At 37.0% G+C, this 17,100-nt stretch overlaps 1 protein-coding gene across 1 annotated transcript; it reads left to right on the top strand.

Annotated features, from left to right (window-relative positions):
- Positions 1–9,303: 9,303 nt before the first annotated feature.
- Positions 9,304–12,889, top strand: LOC136207991 (rhamnogalacturonan I rhamnosyltransferase 1-like). Its single transcript, XM_065998851.1, has 8 exons — positions 9,304–10,225; positions 10,499–10,566; positions 10,655–10,743; positions 10,851–11,016; positions 11,122–11,411; positions 11,495–11,699; positions 11,777–11,934; positions 12,268–12,889. Exons 1-8 carry the CDS (start codon positions 9,934–9,936, stop codon positions 12,512–12,514), a joined length of 1,515 nt encoding a protein of 504 aa, XP_065854923.1. The 5' UTR covers positions 9,304–9,933; the 3' UTR covers positions 12,515–12,889.
- The last annotated feature ends 4,211 nt before the right edge of the window (positions 12,890–17,100 follow it).

Here is a 17,100-nt window from a genome sequence, read left to right as displayed (position 1 = left end):
CAGTGAAGTTTTTTCCAAGCCTTTTTAGCTCATTTATAATGTTTGTGAACCTTGCGTTCATTTCTGAGATGTCTTCATTCTCCTTCATTTCAAACAGCTCATAGAGTCTCATATGTTGATTGACTTTAGACTCCTTAACTTTGCTTGTGCCTTCATATGTCACTTCAAGCTTCTTCCAAATCTCCTGTGCTGACTCACAACCTGAAATCTTATTGTATTCTGCAGCATCTAACGCACAGTGAAGCATATTTATAGCCGAAGCATTATTTTGTAATTTTCTGAGGTCATCCTCTGTCCACTCAGCCTCACTTTTAACAATTTTCTCATTGTTAACAGTTTTGTATGGCACATGTGGACCTTGAACAATTGCAAGCCATGCACTCATGTTTGTGGCTTGTATAAAGCTCTTCATCCTATTCTTCCAGAAAGTATAGTTAGATCCAAAGAATAGGGGAGGTCTAGTGATTGATAATCCCTCAGGGAGTATCTGCGTTGTTTGGTTTCCAGGAAGGAAACGAGTGCTATTCTCACCCATTTTTAGGGATCAGCTCAAGATTGTTAAATCTTTGAGTAGGGAGCTTAAGCTCTGATACCACTTGTTGGTCCCTGGTAATTAGTTCCAAGGGGGGGTTAGGAACTAATATAACTTTTTCGTGTTTTAATTGAGCTGACTGGATGTTATTTTGAGAGTTTATTAACTCAGCCTTTGGTCAGCTTGGTGAGATATATCACAGGACAGCTTTAGTCAGATGTTGACCAAAGTTGTTTCCTTGAGAGTTAGGAATTGATACTCTTGGAGGTCAGCTTCTAACTCAGCAGAACTTACTTACTCAGGATCAGCTTAGGCAATTTATATGCTGAGTAAATAAAGCAAACAACACATGCAATTATAAGAGAGAGTTTAGAGATTACTCAGTATCACTTATCCTGGTTCGGCCTCTCTGCCTACGGCCAGTCCCCAGAGTCCTCCGGGATTTTTGAATCCAATACTGAGCTCTTTAAAGGTAGAGCACAAACCAATTACAAGGCAGTTGAATATGCAAGAGTACCTTCCTCTATTCGTCTACTCAACTCCTACTAAGTGCTACAACCCAGCACCTAGATTTCTCTACCACTGAAATGCTTACAACCAAGCACTCAGCTTTACACTCTCAATATTCCTATTGATCACAGACTTGTTCTTTTTGAACTAAAGAACACTTTAGATGATTACAACTCAATCTAGCATTTACACATAGAACAGTTGATGTAAGATCCTTTTTGTATTTGAGTGCTTTTAAACTTTCTCTCTTGTATTTTTCTTTTGATGCTTTAGTAATTATCCAAGTTTTTCGATTGTCCTTTTATAGAAGGAAATCTGTAGATTTGATCATTTTGAAATGTCCTAACCGTTAACATCAAAACGGCTCTTTTGGGGAACAATTTCTGGAAAGCTTCAGACTGTACCTCCATTCTCTTTCTCTATTTTCTTCAGGCGTCAGGTTTGTCTTCTAGCGTCTGGTTTGTCTGTTTGTGCCAGTTGTCTGTTTCTAATAATCCAACGTCCCATGACTCTTGGAATTAGTCTTTTAGGTGTCTTCGAGGTTCAAATTATTGGTGGAGAAGATTGGCAGACTTTGTCTTTTAGTGAACGAATCCTTCATGCTGTCCTGACTGTTACTCAGCTCCGTTTGTTCTTTTTGAATGTTCAACGTTCATGCTGAGTTCCTTCAAGGTCAGCTCCGTTTTGTTTAACCGATCCTGAAGAAGTCTTCAACTTTAGTCAGCTTCGATTTGTTTCTGAATTTTAACTCCACTCAGCTTCTATTCTGTCATGCTGAGTTCTGTTCTACTCAGCTTCGTTCGTGCTGACTTTTGTCCTGTCTTTACTTTATATATTTTTGCACTCAACATTTAACAAACATATTAGTACAATTAAATCAAAGCATCTAAATTTAATTGCCTCTTAATCATGGATGATTTTGTCAAATCAAAATCTTGTGGAAAGGTGTTTCAACACCTTCAACTTTTGGAATGAGCGAAATGATGCTAGAGTTCAGACCAGGAAGCATATATCCAGAATCAAAAAAACTGGCAACCATTCTGCACACATCCGGGCCAACAATATCGCAACAATACTGATAAAACGCCCCTCTAAACCCATCCGGCCCTGGGGAACTGTCCCTATTCATGCCGAAAACCGCATCTCTGATCTCCGAATCGCACGACATTCTGGTGAGATATTCATTGTCAGTATCCGACACCATCCTTGGAATCACCGTGCTAATAGCTTCATAATTAACATGCCGTATGCTCCCAGTAAACAGTGACTCATAATAATCGACAGCATGCTGAGCCAACACCGTCTCATCACTCACAATGGTATTGTCAATAAAAAGACTGTTCAGAGAAGCATGTACCTTTCTAATTTTAGCTGACCGTTGAAAGAATGTGGAGTTACGATCACCCGCAGCCAGCCATTTCTCCCTACTTTTATCCCTGAGGAGCATTTCTTGTCTGAACAGCTACAGATCAAGATCGCGCTGAGCAGCCAGTTCAATAGCAGCGCTGTCATCATCTAGACCATGTCTGGAGATCTCATTCTGAACTTCATTCAGTTTTCTCATAGCATCTCTAATGTTGTTTTCAACCCTCCCGAACACCTCAAGATTCCACGCACGGAGTTTTGGTCTAAGAGACTTTAGCTTCTGGCATAGCAGCTGAGCAGGTGGAAGGGATAGCGAGCAAGAAGACCAATGATCAGAAACTAATTTGTGCAAATAATCATGGGTCGTCCACATAGATAGAAACCTGAATCTGCCCTTGCGTGCAGTCCCATTGGCGCAAGAAACAAGAATCGGGCTGTGATCAGATTTATTCCGGGGGAGAACGGAACACTGGATCCTATCCCAACAATCAATGAACGCCTCATTAACCAGAGCACGATCCAATTTACACTCCACGTGAGCATCCCCAAATCTACCATTCGTCCATGTAAACTGCAAGCCCGAGCTCTCCACTTCTGTCAAATTTCCCATGCTTATGAATTCACGAAACTCCCTGCAGCTTGTTTGAGAAGGTGGCCTACCTGTTTTTTCGTGCGCCCCTCTAATTGCGTTAAAATCTCCAAGCACCATCCTCTTTTCGTTGCTTCCTAGACCCAGTACTGATTCCCAGAGCAAACAGTGCCTTACATCGTTGTTGTTTCCATACACACAGGAAATGAGGTAAACCTGCGAATTGAAGCTGAACCTAACAGAAATGTGCTGCTCATGTATTAAGACTGGGTGGCAGCAATTGGTGGAGCCAATCTTGCAAAATAACCACAAGGAATTGTTGTCATTACTGAAAAGGAATTGGAGACCAATAGAGTTCCAAAAGAACACAGAAGTTCTATCAAAGTCAATTAAAGGCTCCGATAAACAGACTAAATCTGGATGATTAGTTCTGCAAAGAAGCTTTAGAGCTCTCTGGGTACCCGTGTTTAGGATCCCCCTACAATTCCAGTACAGACAGATCATGTATATTTGGCGGACAATCGAGCCCTTCCTCTCATCCGGGAATCGACTGATTTAGCTTTTGATTTTTTCCTGGTGGTGATCCAGTCACTTCCTTCCGCCGCATAGCCAGTATCATTACAGATACCTTTATTTTTAGTTCTGAAAAGATGTTGATCCCATTCAAGAGATTCAGCCAGGAAGTTTACCTCGATTTGCTTCTGGGTGGCCATCTCCCTTTCCCCTTCATCTTCGTCCGAACGACTGCTATCTTCCGCAGCAGTAGATTTGCTAACAGGTTGCTCAGCACACTCCCCGCGGACATTCTGCACAGGGCTGTGAATAACCACTTGCAACTGGTTTTTGCCATTGTTATCATCCTCACTAGGTGCCATTTTACCCTCCTTCTCAATCTGGTCCTCCCCAGGGGTCAACGAGGGGGCTTTACGCCATCTTTCATTGGCCTTCTCCTGCTTCCTATCCTTCGTGACTCTATGCTTTACTGGATCAGCATTACGACGACACAGTGAAGATGAGTGGCCAATGGAGGAGCAGGTACCACAGATCATGGGGAGATTCTCGTACTCAACATAAACCCACTGTTTACTATCCTTTGTGTCTATCTGGATCTCTGTTTGAATCTCGTTGGATAGGTCTACATCAACTAAGACTCTAGTATAGTGCCCAAATTCCCCACTAACCGTATTTTGATCAAAACGAATAGGAACTCCTACAGCTCTGGCAATGCTAGCAAGGATCCTTGTGTCCCAAAACTCCCAGGGCAAGTTGTAGAAACGGACCCATACCTGAGCAGAGGAATTCTTGTGAAGGTCAGGATTGAAGTCCGGACTCCAGGGCGAGAATCTGATGATGCCAGGTTTCAAAGCTATAGCACCAAGACCCCAAATAGCCTGAATTGCGTTTTCATTAGGCATGATAATTTGATAGAAACCCTTCCCAAGGGATATAAGCTGCCAGTCAAGATTACGATCCCAAACTCTGTTCAATTTTTGCTTGAGCACGGCATGTCGCCAGGGACGATCTCCTTTGTTCAGTGAGACCCTTCCAATCACTGAGAACTGAACTGACTTTATTCGTTCCTCATATATTTCCTGAGGGATACGAACTGCACGGAAGCCTCCTTCCTTCGAAATCAGCGGAGGGGATGGTGCCGGAACCGCAGTGGAGGAGATGGACCCTTTGACGGCATCCGCAAACGAGATAGAAGGCTTGGAGGGCAGAGATTTCTTATTAGCTTCGATAGCATTTGAGGAGAAAATGGCAAAGGCTTTTCGATCAAAGAGGTGAGCAATGGCCGGCGAGTCGCCGTCCACCGGTGAAGGAATCGCAGCCATGAGGTCAATATCTAGGTCATCTCCAAAAGTTTTTCTATCATCATAACTCTATTTATTTGTAATGTGTATTTGATGTTTCGACACTGGGTTTATATTCTTGGAGATCTGTTATGATAAGAATTTGTTTATTTTTTGTTTGTTGTTTATTTGTTTGTTGTTTATTTGTTTGTTAATGTATACGTTTTTATTGATTGTTTATATACCTTTTGTCTTTCTAATCTATATTTATTGCTGATATGTAAGGATGTCATTGTCCATATAGTTAGTCATATGTAGTGGAATATTCATCGTTAGTAATTAGTTAGAATACAACTGATTATAGATTTGTGTTTGTTCAAGATGGATACATCATGGATGGCGGCTGACAGGAGATCACTACAGTTTAGGACAGGCTTACAAGAGTTTCTGAAGTTTGCATCTGATAATTCTCCGAATTTTGGCTATATTTTTTATCTTTGCGTCAAATGTTGTAACATCAGAGGTGGTAGTATTTGAATTCATTAAGGATCATGTAATCTGTAATGGAATTATGAAAACTTATACAAATTGGATATGGCACATCTAGTGTTGCAGACTCAAATTATATAAGTGAGGGTTCTGAAACAGTTAAAATGAACCATGACTTAGGAACAAATTTAGAAGAAGATGGGTGCTTAGTAGAGTTAGATGAATTTATGCATTTCGTACATGATGGAGACATGCCTTTGTATCCCGGTTGTACTAAATCAATCAAGATGAATGGTTTGATACAAACATTTCATTCGAAAGCCAAACATGGTCTGACCGAGTCTTGTTATAAAAATGAGATATTCACCCGTGATCTTAAATGTTGGATCAAAAACTTTAAACTCATATTGCTAATAGTATATTGGATATTATATAATACATTTTCTAATTAATTTATAATTTAACATTTTACTAAAATAAAAATCTAATATTTTTATATTCTTCTCAAAGTTTCCAATAAATTCATTAATTTAATTATTAATTTTTTTTGATAGTGTATCAAATTTCTCAGGTCGAGGCTCATCAGATACTCTTTAGGTGAATCATCTCCCAATTAAAGTTTTTGGCATACGCTGGGACTTAAACTCGAGATCTAGTTTAAGCGACTTGAGGTCCTTAATCATTCAAGTCAACCTTAATTAGTTTAATTGTTAATTTTAATTCATATAATTTTGAATAAAAATATAATCTTAAAAAATAAAATAGTATTCTTCAAAAACAAATATATAATAGTAAATTTAGATTTATTAATTGATATTTACCACTAAAATGTAGCTAGATGAATATATTTATCATGTTATTAATGTTTTTAGCAAAGTAACAAAACGATATTTGTTTGAGCAAAAAGTGTAGCTAATGATAAAATATCATTTAAAAGAGATGGATCAATAATCTAGTTGAAAATTTTCATAAAACTAGATTTTTCAAAAATTAGAAGTTCTTTCAAACTTCTCTTCACCAAACACAGATTTGATAATCAAAACCTCTAAAAATGTTCAAAACCTCCAATTTTACCTCAAATGTCTTTTTACCAAACGAGATTTATGTATTTGATTAAAATTATATATTATTTAAGAATAAATTTTATTATTTTTTAGTTGCAAAAATAGTGTAGGTAAATATATATATATATATATATATATATATATATATATATATTTGAATTTGAAGGGATTAACGGAAATTAATCCATTTGAGATATACGGGTTCGGGCGTACCTTATTGAATAGCAGAACCGGTAGATCTCTCAGAGTAGCGGAAGCGGATATTAGCACCACGTTATACCACCGGTAATAGGTAACCACACAGCGTCAGCCGAGGAAGACTGAATAATCTACAGACTAAAGCGAAGATGAAGAATAAGAGAGAGAGAGAGAATTTGGCTAACAGAGAGTTAGAAGTGTTGTGTTGTGATTAGGGTTAAGCCTATTCATAGGAAGCTAAAACCTTAATCCTCCATCTCTTAAGATGAGTTTAACCCGTTCCATTTCGAGCTGGTCAGATTAATTAAATCCATACCAAATCCTTTAAAAAAACAACAACAATAACAAAATCCTTGTTCAATAACAATTAATAAAATCTTAATAGTAATTTGTTTTTAATAATATTTTTTTATTAACAACAAAGAAAAATAGCTTTTCATTTTTATTTTTTATTTTTTTTGAAACTGAAATAGAAATTTATTGATCAGAAAAAAGAGCAGAACAAATACACGGAGGTGGCACAGATAACCAGACCTCCCTAACAGAAGCAGATACAACTGTTCTAGCCACAAAATGAGCAGCGGAGTTTGCTGATCTATAAATGAAAGAAATAGATGCGTTAAAAATTCTTGTAATAGGGATTTGCAATCTTCAATAATTAAACCAAGAGCCGAACTGCAGCCAGTTTCTCGCTGTAGAGCATACACTAGCAATCGAGAGTCCGTTTCGATCATAACATTTTGCCACCCCGAGTCCTTGAGCCAGCTCAATGCTTCTCTGCACGAGATAACCTCCACTAGAAACAAATCAAGACGGCATTGAATTGCTCCATTTCCCACTGCCAGAAATAAGCCATCGGAGTCCCTTAACACAAAGCTGAAACCAGCAAAACCATCTCCCTGAAAAATAGTTCCCTCAACGTTAAGTTTTACAAACCCGTGCAGGGGGCGCTGCCACTTTGGCCTAGCAGACGGAACAGCAGTCACAGGCGTTCCGACCCGAACCTGTGCTTCCTTCCATCTCGCTAGATACGACGACGCCATCCCGTATACAATGGCCGAAAGGGACTGTTTCGAGGTCAGACTTGATTATTCTTGTTTATCCATATAAACCAACAGCATATAGCGGTGATTCCGCATGGTTCGAAAAATCTCTAAATATTACCTCCTAGAAATCGCGAAATGAAGAGCAACGGCTACTTAGCAACGAGAACGGGGAGAAGCTCCACACCGCATTCGTTTTGTGACACGAAACCAGTGCATGGAAAACACTCTCCTCTTCCTGACAACACATTGGACATTCAAGACTGACCTGTACCTTGCGCCTAGCCAACTTAGTCAACATCGGTAAACAGTTCGACAAAGCCCTCCAAGCCAGATTTTTTACCTTCGGTGGAACCTTCAAACTCCAGATATTCGTCCAGAACCTATCAGACACAAGTATGTCGCTGCTAGCATTAACTTGATCCTTCCACAGCTATTTGTAGACGCTTTTGATAGAGAATTTCCCCTTAGGGTCCCTGAACCATTCCCAGGCATTCGGGATGGTGCTTAAGCTAAACGGCATATTTATGATTAGAGCAGCGTCCCTGTCGATAAAAATATCGTTGATCAGATCTATATTCCACTCCCCTGAGTCCAATCGAAGACTATCCACTGTTGAACTGCCCAAGCCGGTGAAAAGGTCACTTTCAACATACGGGTTAACCGGGCCAGCCAGCCAAGGTCCTCCCATATGTTTATCGAAGCTTCTGTTCCTACTACTTTCCTGCAACCCGCCGACAGTACAGGCTGAGCAACTAACAAACTCTGCCATATAGAACTCGGCTTATTTTCGATATCAACAGCAAGGAAGGATGAAGAGGGGTAGTATTGAGCCCTGTAGGCTCGAGCGACCAGAGAATCTGGATGTGAGATGAGCCGCCAACCTTGCTTTGACAATAAGGCTAAATTGAATAGGCTTAATTTCTTGAAACCGAGACCCGCATCGCATTTCGGTGTGCACAACTTATCCTATGATTTTCAATGAACGTCTCTGCCACCTGAGCTTGATGAGCCCCACTAGAACGAGTTCATCATACGTTTTAAATCCGCACAAAACATTTTAGGAAGCAGAAACAGACTCATAGCATAGGAGGGAAGACCCTGAATGATAGATTTAAGTAGTATCTCCTTACCAGCGTGAGACAACAGTTTGATTTCTAGCTTGTAATTATGGCACGAACTTTATCAGTGACGAATTGGAAGACCTTTGATTTACATCTCCCAACCAGGGACGGTAGACCAAGATAGTTGCCAGCGCTTGCTTCCAGAGAAATCCCAAATAAAGAACTCAGATGTGCCCTCAAAGTACTACTACAATTCCTACTGAAGCTTTTCATTTTAAATAGGAAAAATATTTTGAAAAAATGAGAAATTAAACTAATTTTAATTCTCTTATTCTATCATAATTAAAAATAAAATTGTTTATGATTCAAAAAAAAAATTGTTTAGAAAACTTATTTGAAAAAACAAACAGGGCGTGTGTACGGTGTACCTGTATACAGAAAAACAATAAAAACAAAAACAAAAGAAATGGTTAAAATATGAATGAAATTATTGCATAAATAAGTTATTTCATTATTTGTAGTTTTGTAGAATAAAGGATAATATCATAACAAAAATTTAAAATCAAATAAAAAGGACCGTTTTTATTAGGGTAAAGTTTCTACCTTTTCACTTGTCAAGTAAAATAATTTAACAATCAACACAACACTCACGCCTTAATTACAGGACCTCTCTCTCTCTCTCTCTTTCTTAAACTTCACTTCTTTAAACGTTGGCTCTCTCCCATTTCTCTCTCTCTCCCTGTTTTTTTTCCGGTGAAACTCGCCGGAATCTCGTCGGGAAGAAAAAATAGGACTACTTTCTTTAATTTTTCAAACTTACTATTGTTTTCTTTAAGTTTTACCCATTGCATTCTAGTGATTGTATATGTTTCATATTTACTCTGAGCTTTTTCAAGATTAATCGAGTCTCAAACTGGGAGTTCTTTTTGTCAAGATTTGCTTATTAGTCCTGATTTTCGCTTAGATATTCTTTAAGTAATTGTTTTGGAGCTGTGTAAGGTTACAGGATTAGGTGTTTTTGGGGACTAAATTAATGGAGAATATGAATTATTTTAATTGCAAAATTTATTGAATCAATTAAGGTTTTTAGAATCCCTAGGTGTTCTCGATTATCTTATTCAAGTTTTAAAGAATCTACTTGTCTCTTGTAGAGATAGCATTATTAAATTAATCAATCCTTTCAGAGCTGCACTAAATTTTTGGTACAACAAATCAAGTGGGAGGTGTTGTGTTCCTTAAATCTGTGTTTGTTGAAGTGGATTTGTTAATTTTGGGAGGGAAAAAAAATGTTAAAAATGTGTAAGCCAGAGAAGTCTGTTAAAGAGTGGGAGGTGAAAGTCAAGCTTTTGGGTGATGGAAAGGTTGAGAATTTGAAAAGTTCAATGGTTTCAAGGTCTCCAATGAAGCTTTGGGTTTTAAGGGCATTTACCACAGCTTTACTCTGGACTTGTGTGATTCAATTGATGGCATTAGGTGAATTTTGGGGACCTAGATTATTGAAGGGTTGGCCTTCTTGTTTTAATCATCCTGATGTTGAGATATCGTCTCTTCCTGCCAAACTTGTTCTTCCCCCAAAGAGTGAGTTCTCAATTTTGCTTTTTCATTTTTTGCTGGAATTGAACAAAGTTATTGACAATTTGAAATTCATTTTAGGTTTATTTATTATTTCCATACTCAAGATTTCTGCTACCAGAATTTCCCCCTGCCTCTCTTTATTATTGTTTAGTGTCATTTTATCTTCTTATCACCTCTTTGTTGAATTAGTATATTCTGATTCCCTTTTTCTGATGAAAGGGTCATGAATTTTGGTTTGGTTTTGTTCTATTTTTAATTTGGTATTGCTGCTTGCAGGGGTTTATAAGAATAATGGGTATCTTATGGTATCTTGCAATGGAGGACTCAATCAAATGCGAGCAGCAGTGAGTTATACTGAAGTTGCTTTGATTCTGTGTTCTTTTATTGTTTTCTGTTAATATCTGTGATTAATTGTTACTTCTAATGATGCAGATATGTGACATGGTTTCTATTGCAAGATATCTAAATGTAACTCTTATTGTTCCAGAGTTGGACAAAACCTCATTTTGGAATGATCCCAGGTATGCTTACTTAATCTTAATCAAGACTCTCATCAAACTTCATCTAATGCCCCCAATTTAATTTCAGAAGTGTCCTCAATTTGTCTGCTCCGTTCTTGATTATGCAGTGAGTTCCAAGACATATTTGATGTTGATCATTTTATCACATCCTTGAGAAACGAGGTCCGAGTTTTGAAAGAGTTACCGCCTAGGATCAAAAGACGAGTGGAATTGGGAATGTTCCCCTCACTAGCACCAATTAGTTGGTCAAACATATCTTACTATCTTCATCAGGTTAGTTCACTGTAATTGTATCACTACTGCTATCCTTTTCATGCTACCTTCGAGAGATGTATCTTTGGACTAATGCAACTAATTTTGTAAAGTGTTTGCCAACAGATTCTTCCTCTGGTGCAAAAATACAAAGTAGTCCATTTGAATAAAACTGATTCTCGCCTTGCCAATAATGGATTACCACTTCAAATTCAAAAGTTGCGCTGCCGTGTAAATTTTAATGCTCTGAGGTTTACATCACAGATAGAGGAATTGGGTAGAAGGGTTGTCAGGATTTTAAGAGAGAAAGGCCCTTTTCTGGTTCTTCACCTCAGATATGAAATGGATATGTTGGCTTTCTCTGGCTGCACCCAAGGTTGCAACATTCAGGAGGTCGAGGAGCTGACAAGAATGCGGTAATTTTCTCGTTATTACTTTGATTAGTACTAGTATATTGATATGAACATAATTGACTTAGCATAGATCATAATGTTACTAGGTATGCTTATCCCTGGTGGAAGGAAAAAGTTATAAATTCTAACATGAAAAGGAAAGAAGGATTGTGTCCATTGACACCTGAAGAAATTGCTCTTGTACTAAGTGCTTTAGGTATTGACCATAATGTGCAAATATATATTGCTTCTGGAGAAATATATGGCGGAGAACATAGAATGAAGACTTTGGCAACAACCTTCCCTAATTTGGTAATAGAACAGCAGCCACTCTTTTACTTTTGCTTGTAGCAATGAATGAGAAAGTAATTTTATGTACCATGAAACAGGTTAGGAAAGAGACTTTGCTGGGACCATCAGACTTGAAATTTTTCCAAAACCATTCTTCCCAAATGGCGGCCCTCGATTACCTTGTCGCCTTAGAGGGTGACATATTCATTCCTACATACGATGGAAATATGGCTAAAGTTGTTGAAGGCCATCGTAGGTAATGCATTTGCCTTTTTCAACTTTTATAATAAGTATTAATACATGTCCTAAACTACTAAGTTAGGTTTCAAATTCGATCCAATGCAATAGACTCATGATCAACCTTGAACCAATTTTCGGAACCAATGTCCTAAAGTGCTAAACCTATATTTTTTGTGTGTGGGGAAGTATCAATTCTGCTGCAGTTTGATTAGGAATCATCTGCAAATTGAGGGATTTCTTGCTCTAACATGCTAAACAGTTAAAAAATGTTTAATTTTAGCATTGATTTTGTTAAGAAAATTGAAAAGATGAAGCTGAGATTACATTGTTGTGGTTGAATGAAATCCAGATTCTTGGGATTCAAGAAGACAATATCATTGGACAGAAAGGTAGTAGTTGGTTTAATAGATGAATATAGCAAGGGATCATTAAGCTGGGATGAGTTCTCTGCAACAGTGAAGGAAGTTCATGCAGATCGTATGGGGAGTCCAACGATACGAGAAGTGATAGCAGATAAGCCAAAGGAAGAAGATTATTTCTATGCTAATCCACATGAATGTTTGCAGTTATTAGATGAATCCTTGAGTAGCATATGAAATTAATCACACTAATCAGATGATCATCATCCATCTTTATACCTATTTAATACAGGAAAAAGGCCTAATTTAATCACATGGAGAAGGCTTGCTACTGAGATTTCAACTCCATTTATCAAAAGAAATAAGCTTGGCTCTTCTGTTCTGTTCTGTTCTTCAGCATGATCACTAGAATATTTAACTTTTCTTTGTTCTTTTAGAAATAACCAGATTATGTATAGATTGTGGAAGAGTTAGCTAGTTTGTAAAGAAGGATAAATGGAATTTTTTTGGGATGAGGAGATTTTGTTGAGATGTGCAATCAAATCCTTCTTTGCATTTCTCTTCATTTATGAAATTTTCAGCATTCAATTGTTTAGTGGACATTTAGAATTCTGTCATTCTCTTCCATAATTTATGTTCCGGACACAGTTCTCGCTATATATAGACCATGTGACACTAGTAATATCAACGTGACATCTAGTACGCGGGGATGTATTTTCTTAAAATCAATCAGTAGATGCTAAATGAAATAATTTGGTCATGGTTTTACTATAGCCCCCTTCTTTTAGTTTTACATATATGCTTTGTTGAAAATATGTATGTTTTTTATTTGGTTAAATAGTACATATTGTTACTCTTATTATTAAAAGTACGAAAACCTATTGATCCACCGAAAGAGTGTGTGACGAGTTTTGAACAGAGAAATTAGACAAACTATTAAAAAAAAATACGAGAACCTATTAATATATTTAGTTAAACTCCAAAAACTTTAAATTGATTACTCTTCAAAAAAGAAAAATAGGCTTCACTAATAAATAATTGACACGGAAAAAGGTAGAATTTTTTTTAAAAACTGTTTTGATGGGTAAATTAAAGACATGATGACCCTGTTTGGGAATTAGCTGATTTGACTAGCTGTTTGTGTAAACCTGTTTGGTAAAAATTAGCTGATTGATAATAGCGGTTTGTGCAAAAAGACGAATAAGGGCATTTCTTTTTTTAATGCATAAAAATATATTTAAAATAATTAGGGTTAAAGAAGTCCATTAATTTTAATATTGTAAAATGCTAATTGAAAAAGCTCCTAATTTTGCACATAAAACGGTACTACCTTTTGGTGACTTCACATTAAAGTATACAGCCGGTAATTGTGACCGGTCAATCTGAAGTCAACGCGCCACATCGACATTTTTTTTATCCGACCCATTTTAAAAAATGGGACCCACTCTTTACAATTACTAAAATACTCTTATCCGTTCTACAATTACTAAAATGACATTTTTTTCCTTCCTTTCTATGCAACTCCTCTCTGTTAGATGAATTGACTGGTCACAATTATCGGCCTTACACTTTAGTGTAAGGTTACCAAAAGATTGTATAAATTTATGTTGAAATTGAAGGTTGTACATTAAAATTAAAATGTAAAAGTGAACAAATATTATCTGTATGTAATTTACTTTTGGTCACACACAAAACTCGAATTTAAATAATGATTAAAGGTCAAATAGAAAAGAAAGGTAGTGAGGTTGGTACATAATTTAATTTTCTTAGATTTGGGCACAACCATGTGATAAATGGTGTATTAGAAATGGCATTCAGAATTAGTAGTGCAATTAATAAGATTATAATATGATTTGGGAGTAGTTATAAGCATAAAGAAGAGATAATGCAAATGAAAATATTAATAAATGTAAGTGGTAGTTGCATCTTGAAGAAAACTAGAAGACAATCATTACTATTTCCAAGCAAGTATTTAATTCAATTCTCAACTTTAAAGAAAAAAATGATTAGTAACCTAATATGCACTGAAGAAGAAGATAAATGTACTTTTTCCAAGAAGGATATATATAGAATTTAACTGGGGGATAAGGTAATTAATGAGTGAGTGATCCAAGGCCAAATTGAGGTTGATCCAAGGCAATTTGAGGGTGATCCAAGATATTCATTCATTCAAATAAAATTTACTGTATGTTGGTCAATATATAGATGGAAAGTTGACCCTAAATTAAATAGAGAATAGAGAGTGGCACTTGTCCTAACTTAGCTTTCGGACCACACAAGTGCCTTTTGCTATTCATTACTAATATATTGCTCATCAAATTCAACCCTATATCTACCATATAAGGAATTCAACTCTATATCACTTTACTAATATATACTTATGTTGAAAAAAAAAAAAAAAAATGATGTCTTTGATCTTTTAATTAATTATTATGATTTTGATTAGCAAGAGGAACATCAAACTCTAAAAATAATAGGTGACTTTTTTTATATATTTTTTACGGTTCAAATTATGAGGATATTAATTTATTTAAAGATGATCGCGTGCCAATTCAAAATTCATTAGAGAATATGAGATCGAATCGATAAAGAATCATGACATAAAAAAGGAACTGCAACGCTAAGTCACTAGCGCACAACAACTTTTGCACTGATGCAACAAATTTATTCTCTACCACATGCATCATAGGGGCACGTAGGTTGGTCGCACATGTCCAGCTCTTTCCCGAGGTGCAACTACCCTTTGGATAAAGATATTTGGCGTCCCTCTTTTCAATTGTTGTAATTTTACTTTTTTATCCTTACTTTTTTTTTAATCTTTTATGTCTTTTAAAGTGTGAAACACTAGATAAGAACCTTCATAAAAAAAATGAGAATAGAGTTTCAATGTACCCTTTAACAAGCCTAATGGGGAAAAAATCAAAGGAGAATCCAAGAGGGGGAGAAAATCCTCAACCACTTTCATCACCACCACCATAAAAAGAGGTTATCCCACCTTGAAGTCCATTACAACCACCATTAAAGGGTCTAAATGAAAATGCTAGATGCCAAGGCTCCATGAGGTAAGGAGAGCTCAACCTTCTCTTAAAATGAGTTTGATAGTGGTGATGATTTTCATTATACTAAGGAGGATTTGCCTAATAAAGTTAGAGAAACTTTAAAAGTGAGTTTGGGAATGTTAGAAGAAAACTATAAATGCAATAATATGCATAAAAATGGATGTAGATTAATGTATGAAAGAGATGAAGCCTATAAACTCAAGATTGGTTTACTCATATATGGAGGAATTCAGACATTGGGGGCTTCATTGATTATTTACCGGAGGTAGAGTGATTTTCAAATATGCTGATGTACCCAACCATAGAAAGGTGAAGTTGGCCGCTTATCATTGAAATGAGGATCATCGGATTGGTGGGACCAAATATGTGAGGAACGAGGAAGAGAGGGAATGGAGTTGATTCAATATTGGCCTTGGATGAGGGTTATATTAAGGGTGAGTTTTTTACCACCAGATTATAAGCAGTATATTTTTAATGGCCACCAAAGGTGTCTGCAAGGGAAATGAAATGTGCATGAGTATATTGTGAAATTCTTAAGATTGTCTACTAGAGCTCAAGTGATGGAGATGGAGATTCAAAGAGCATACTATTACTTAAAGGGGTCGCAACATACCATTTAAGATAAAATTAGGACTTAAATGATGATAAGGGTGCAAGATGCTAGAAATCTAACTCTGAAGGCGAAAACCCAACACAATAATGGAGCTATAGATGGTTATAATTGAATGGGAAGGGGGAGAAATCTATTGGTTAGAGATCAACCGGAGCCAATAGATAAGGAGAAGTAAGTGTTGGTCCCGTGTGATTAGTTCCAAGGGGGGGTTAGAAACTAATATAACTTTTTACTTCAATTACGCTGACTTAATTTAATTCTTTGAGTTTCACAACTCAGCTTTGGTCAGCGCGGCCGAGTGAGGCATAAGATGGCTTTAGTTAGGTACTGACTAGAACTGTTTTACTTGTGAGTTGGAAAATGACACTTTTGTGGTCAGCTTCCAACTCAGCACTCTGATTTACTCAGTGTTAGTTCAAACAATTTATATACTGAGTAAATATAGCAAGCAACACATACAGATATATATTGAAAGAGAGTTAGAGATTACTCAGCACGACTTATCTTGGTTCGGCCTCTCCGCCTACGTCCAGTCCCTAGAGTCCCTCCGGGCTTTTTAAATCCAATACTGAGCTCTTTAAAGGTAGAGCACAAACCGTTTACAAGGCAGTTGAATATGCAAGAGTACCGGCCTCTATTCGTCTACTCAACTCTTACTAAGTGCTATAACCGAACACCTAGATTTCTCTACCACTGAGTACTTATAACCGAGTACTCAGCACAACTCTCTCAATTCTACAATTGATACAAAATTGTTCTTTTTCAGACAAAGAACACTTTAGATGATTACAAAAATCACTCTAGCATTTACACAGATATGGAAGTTTGGTGTAAGATCCTTTTCTTGTTTTGCTGTGCTTTGTATGTATGCTTTTTGTTCTCTTGTATTTCGGCAATCGGCAAAGGATCCAAGAAGTATACTTGTCCTTTTATAGTTGAAACCTGTAGGTACAATCATTTGAATCCGGAATTATCCGTTGGATTCAAAATGGCTCCTTTTGGCGACATGTTCTGGTCAGCTTCAGATTTGTAGGCCAATCCCGTCGTCTGAATTCCACAGTCGTCAGGTTTGTCTTTTTCTCGCAGGTTTCGTCTTCTTGCGCCAGTTTCATCTTTTAGCTAACGAACAGTTGACCCATGCATCTCGAAAC

Source organism: Euphorbia lathyris, chromosome 1 (genome assembly GCF_963576675.1).
Source record: "Euphorbia lathyris chromosome 1, ddEupLath1.1, whole genome shotgun sequence".
NCBI classification, from domain to species: Eukaryota; Viridiplantae; Streptophyta; class Magnoliopsida; order Malpighiales; family Euphorbiaceae; genus Euphorbia; species Euphorbia lathyris.
This window is presented reverse-complemented; position numbering and strand designations above follow the sequence as displayed.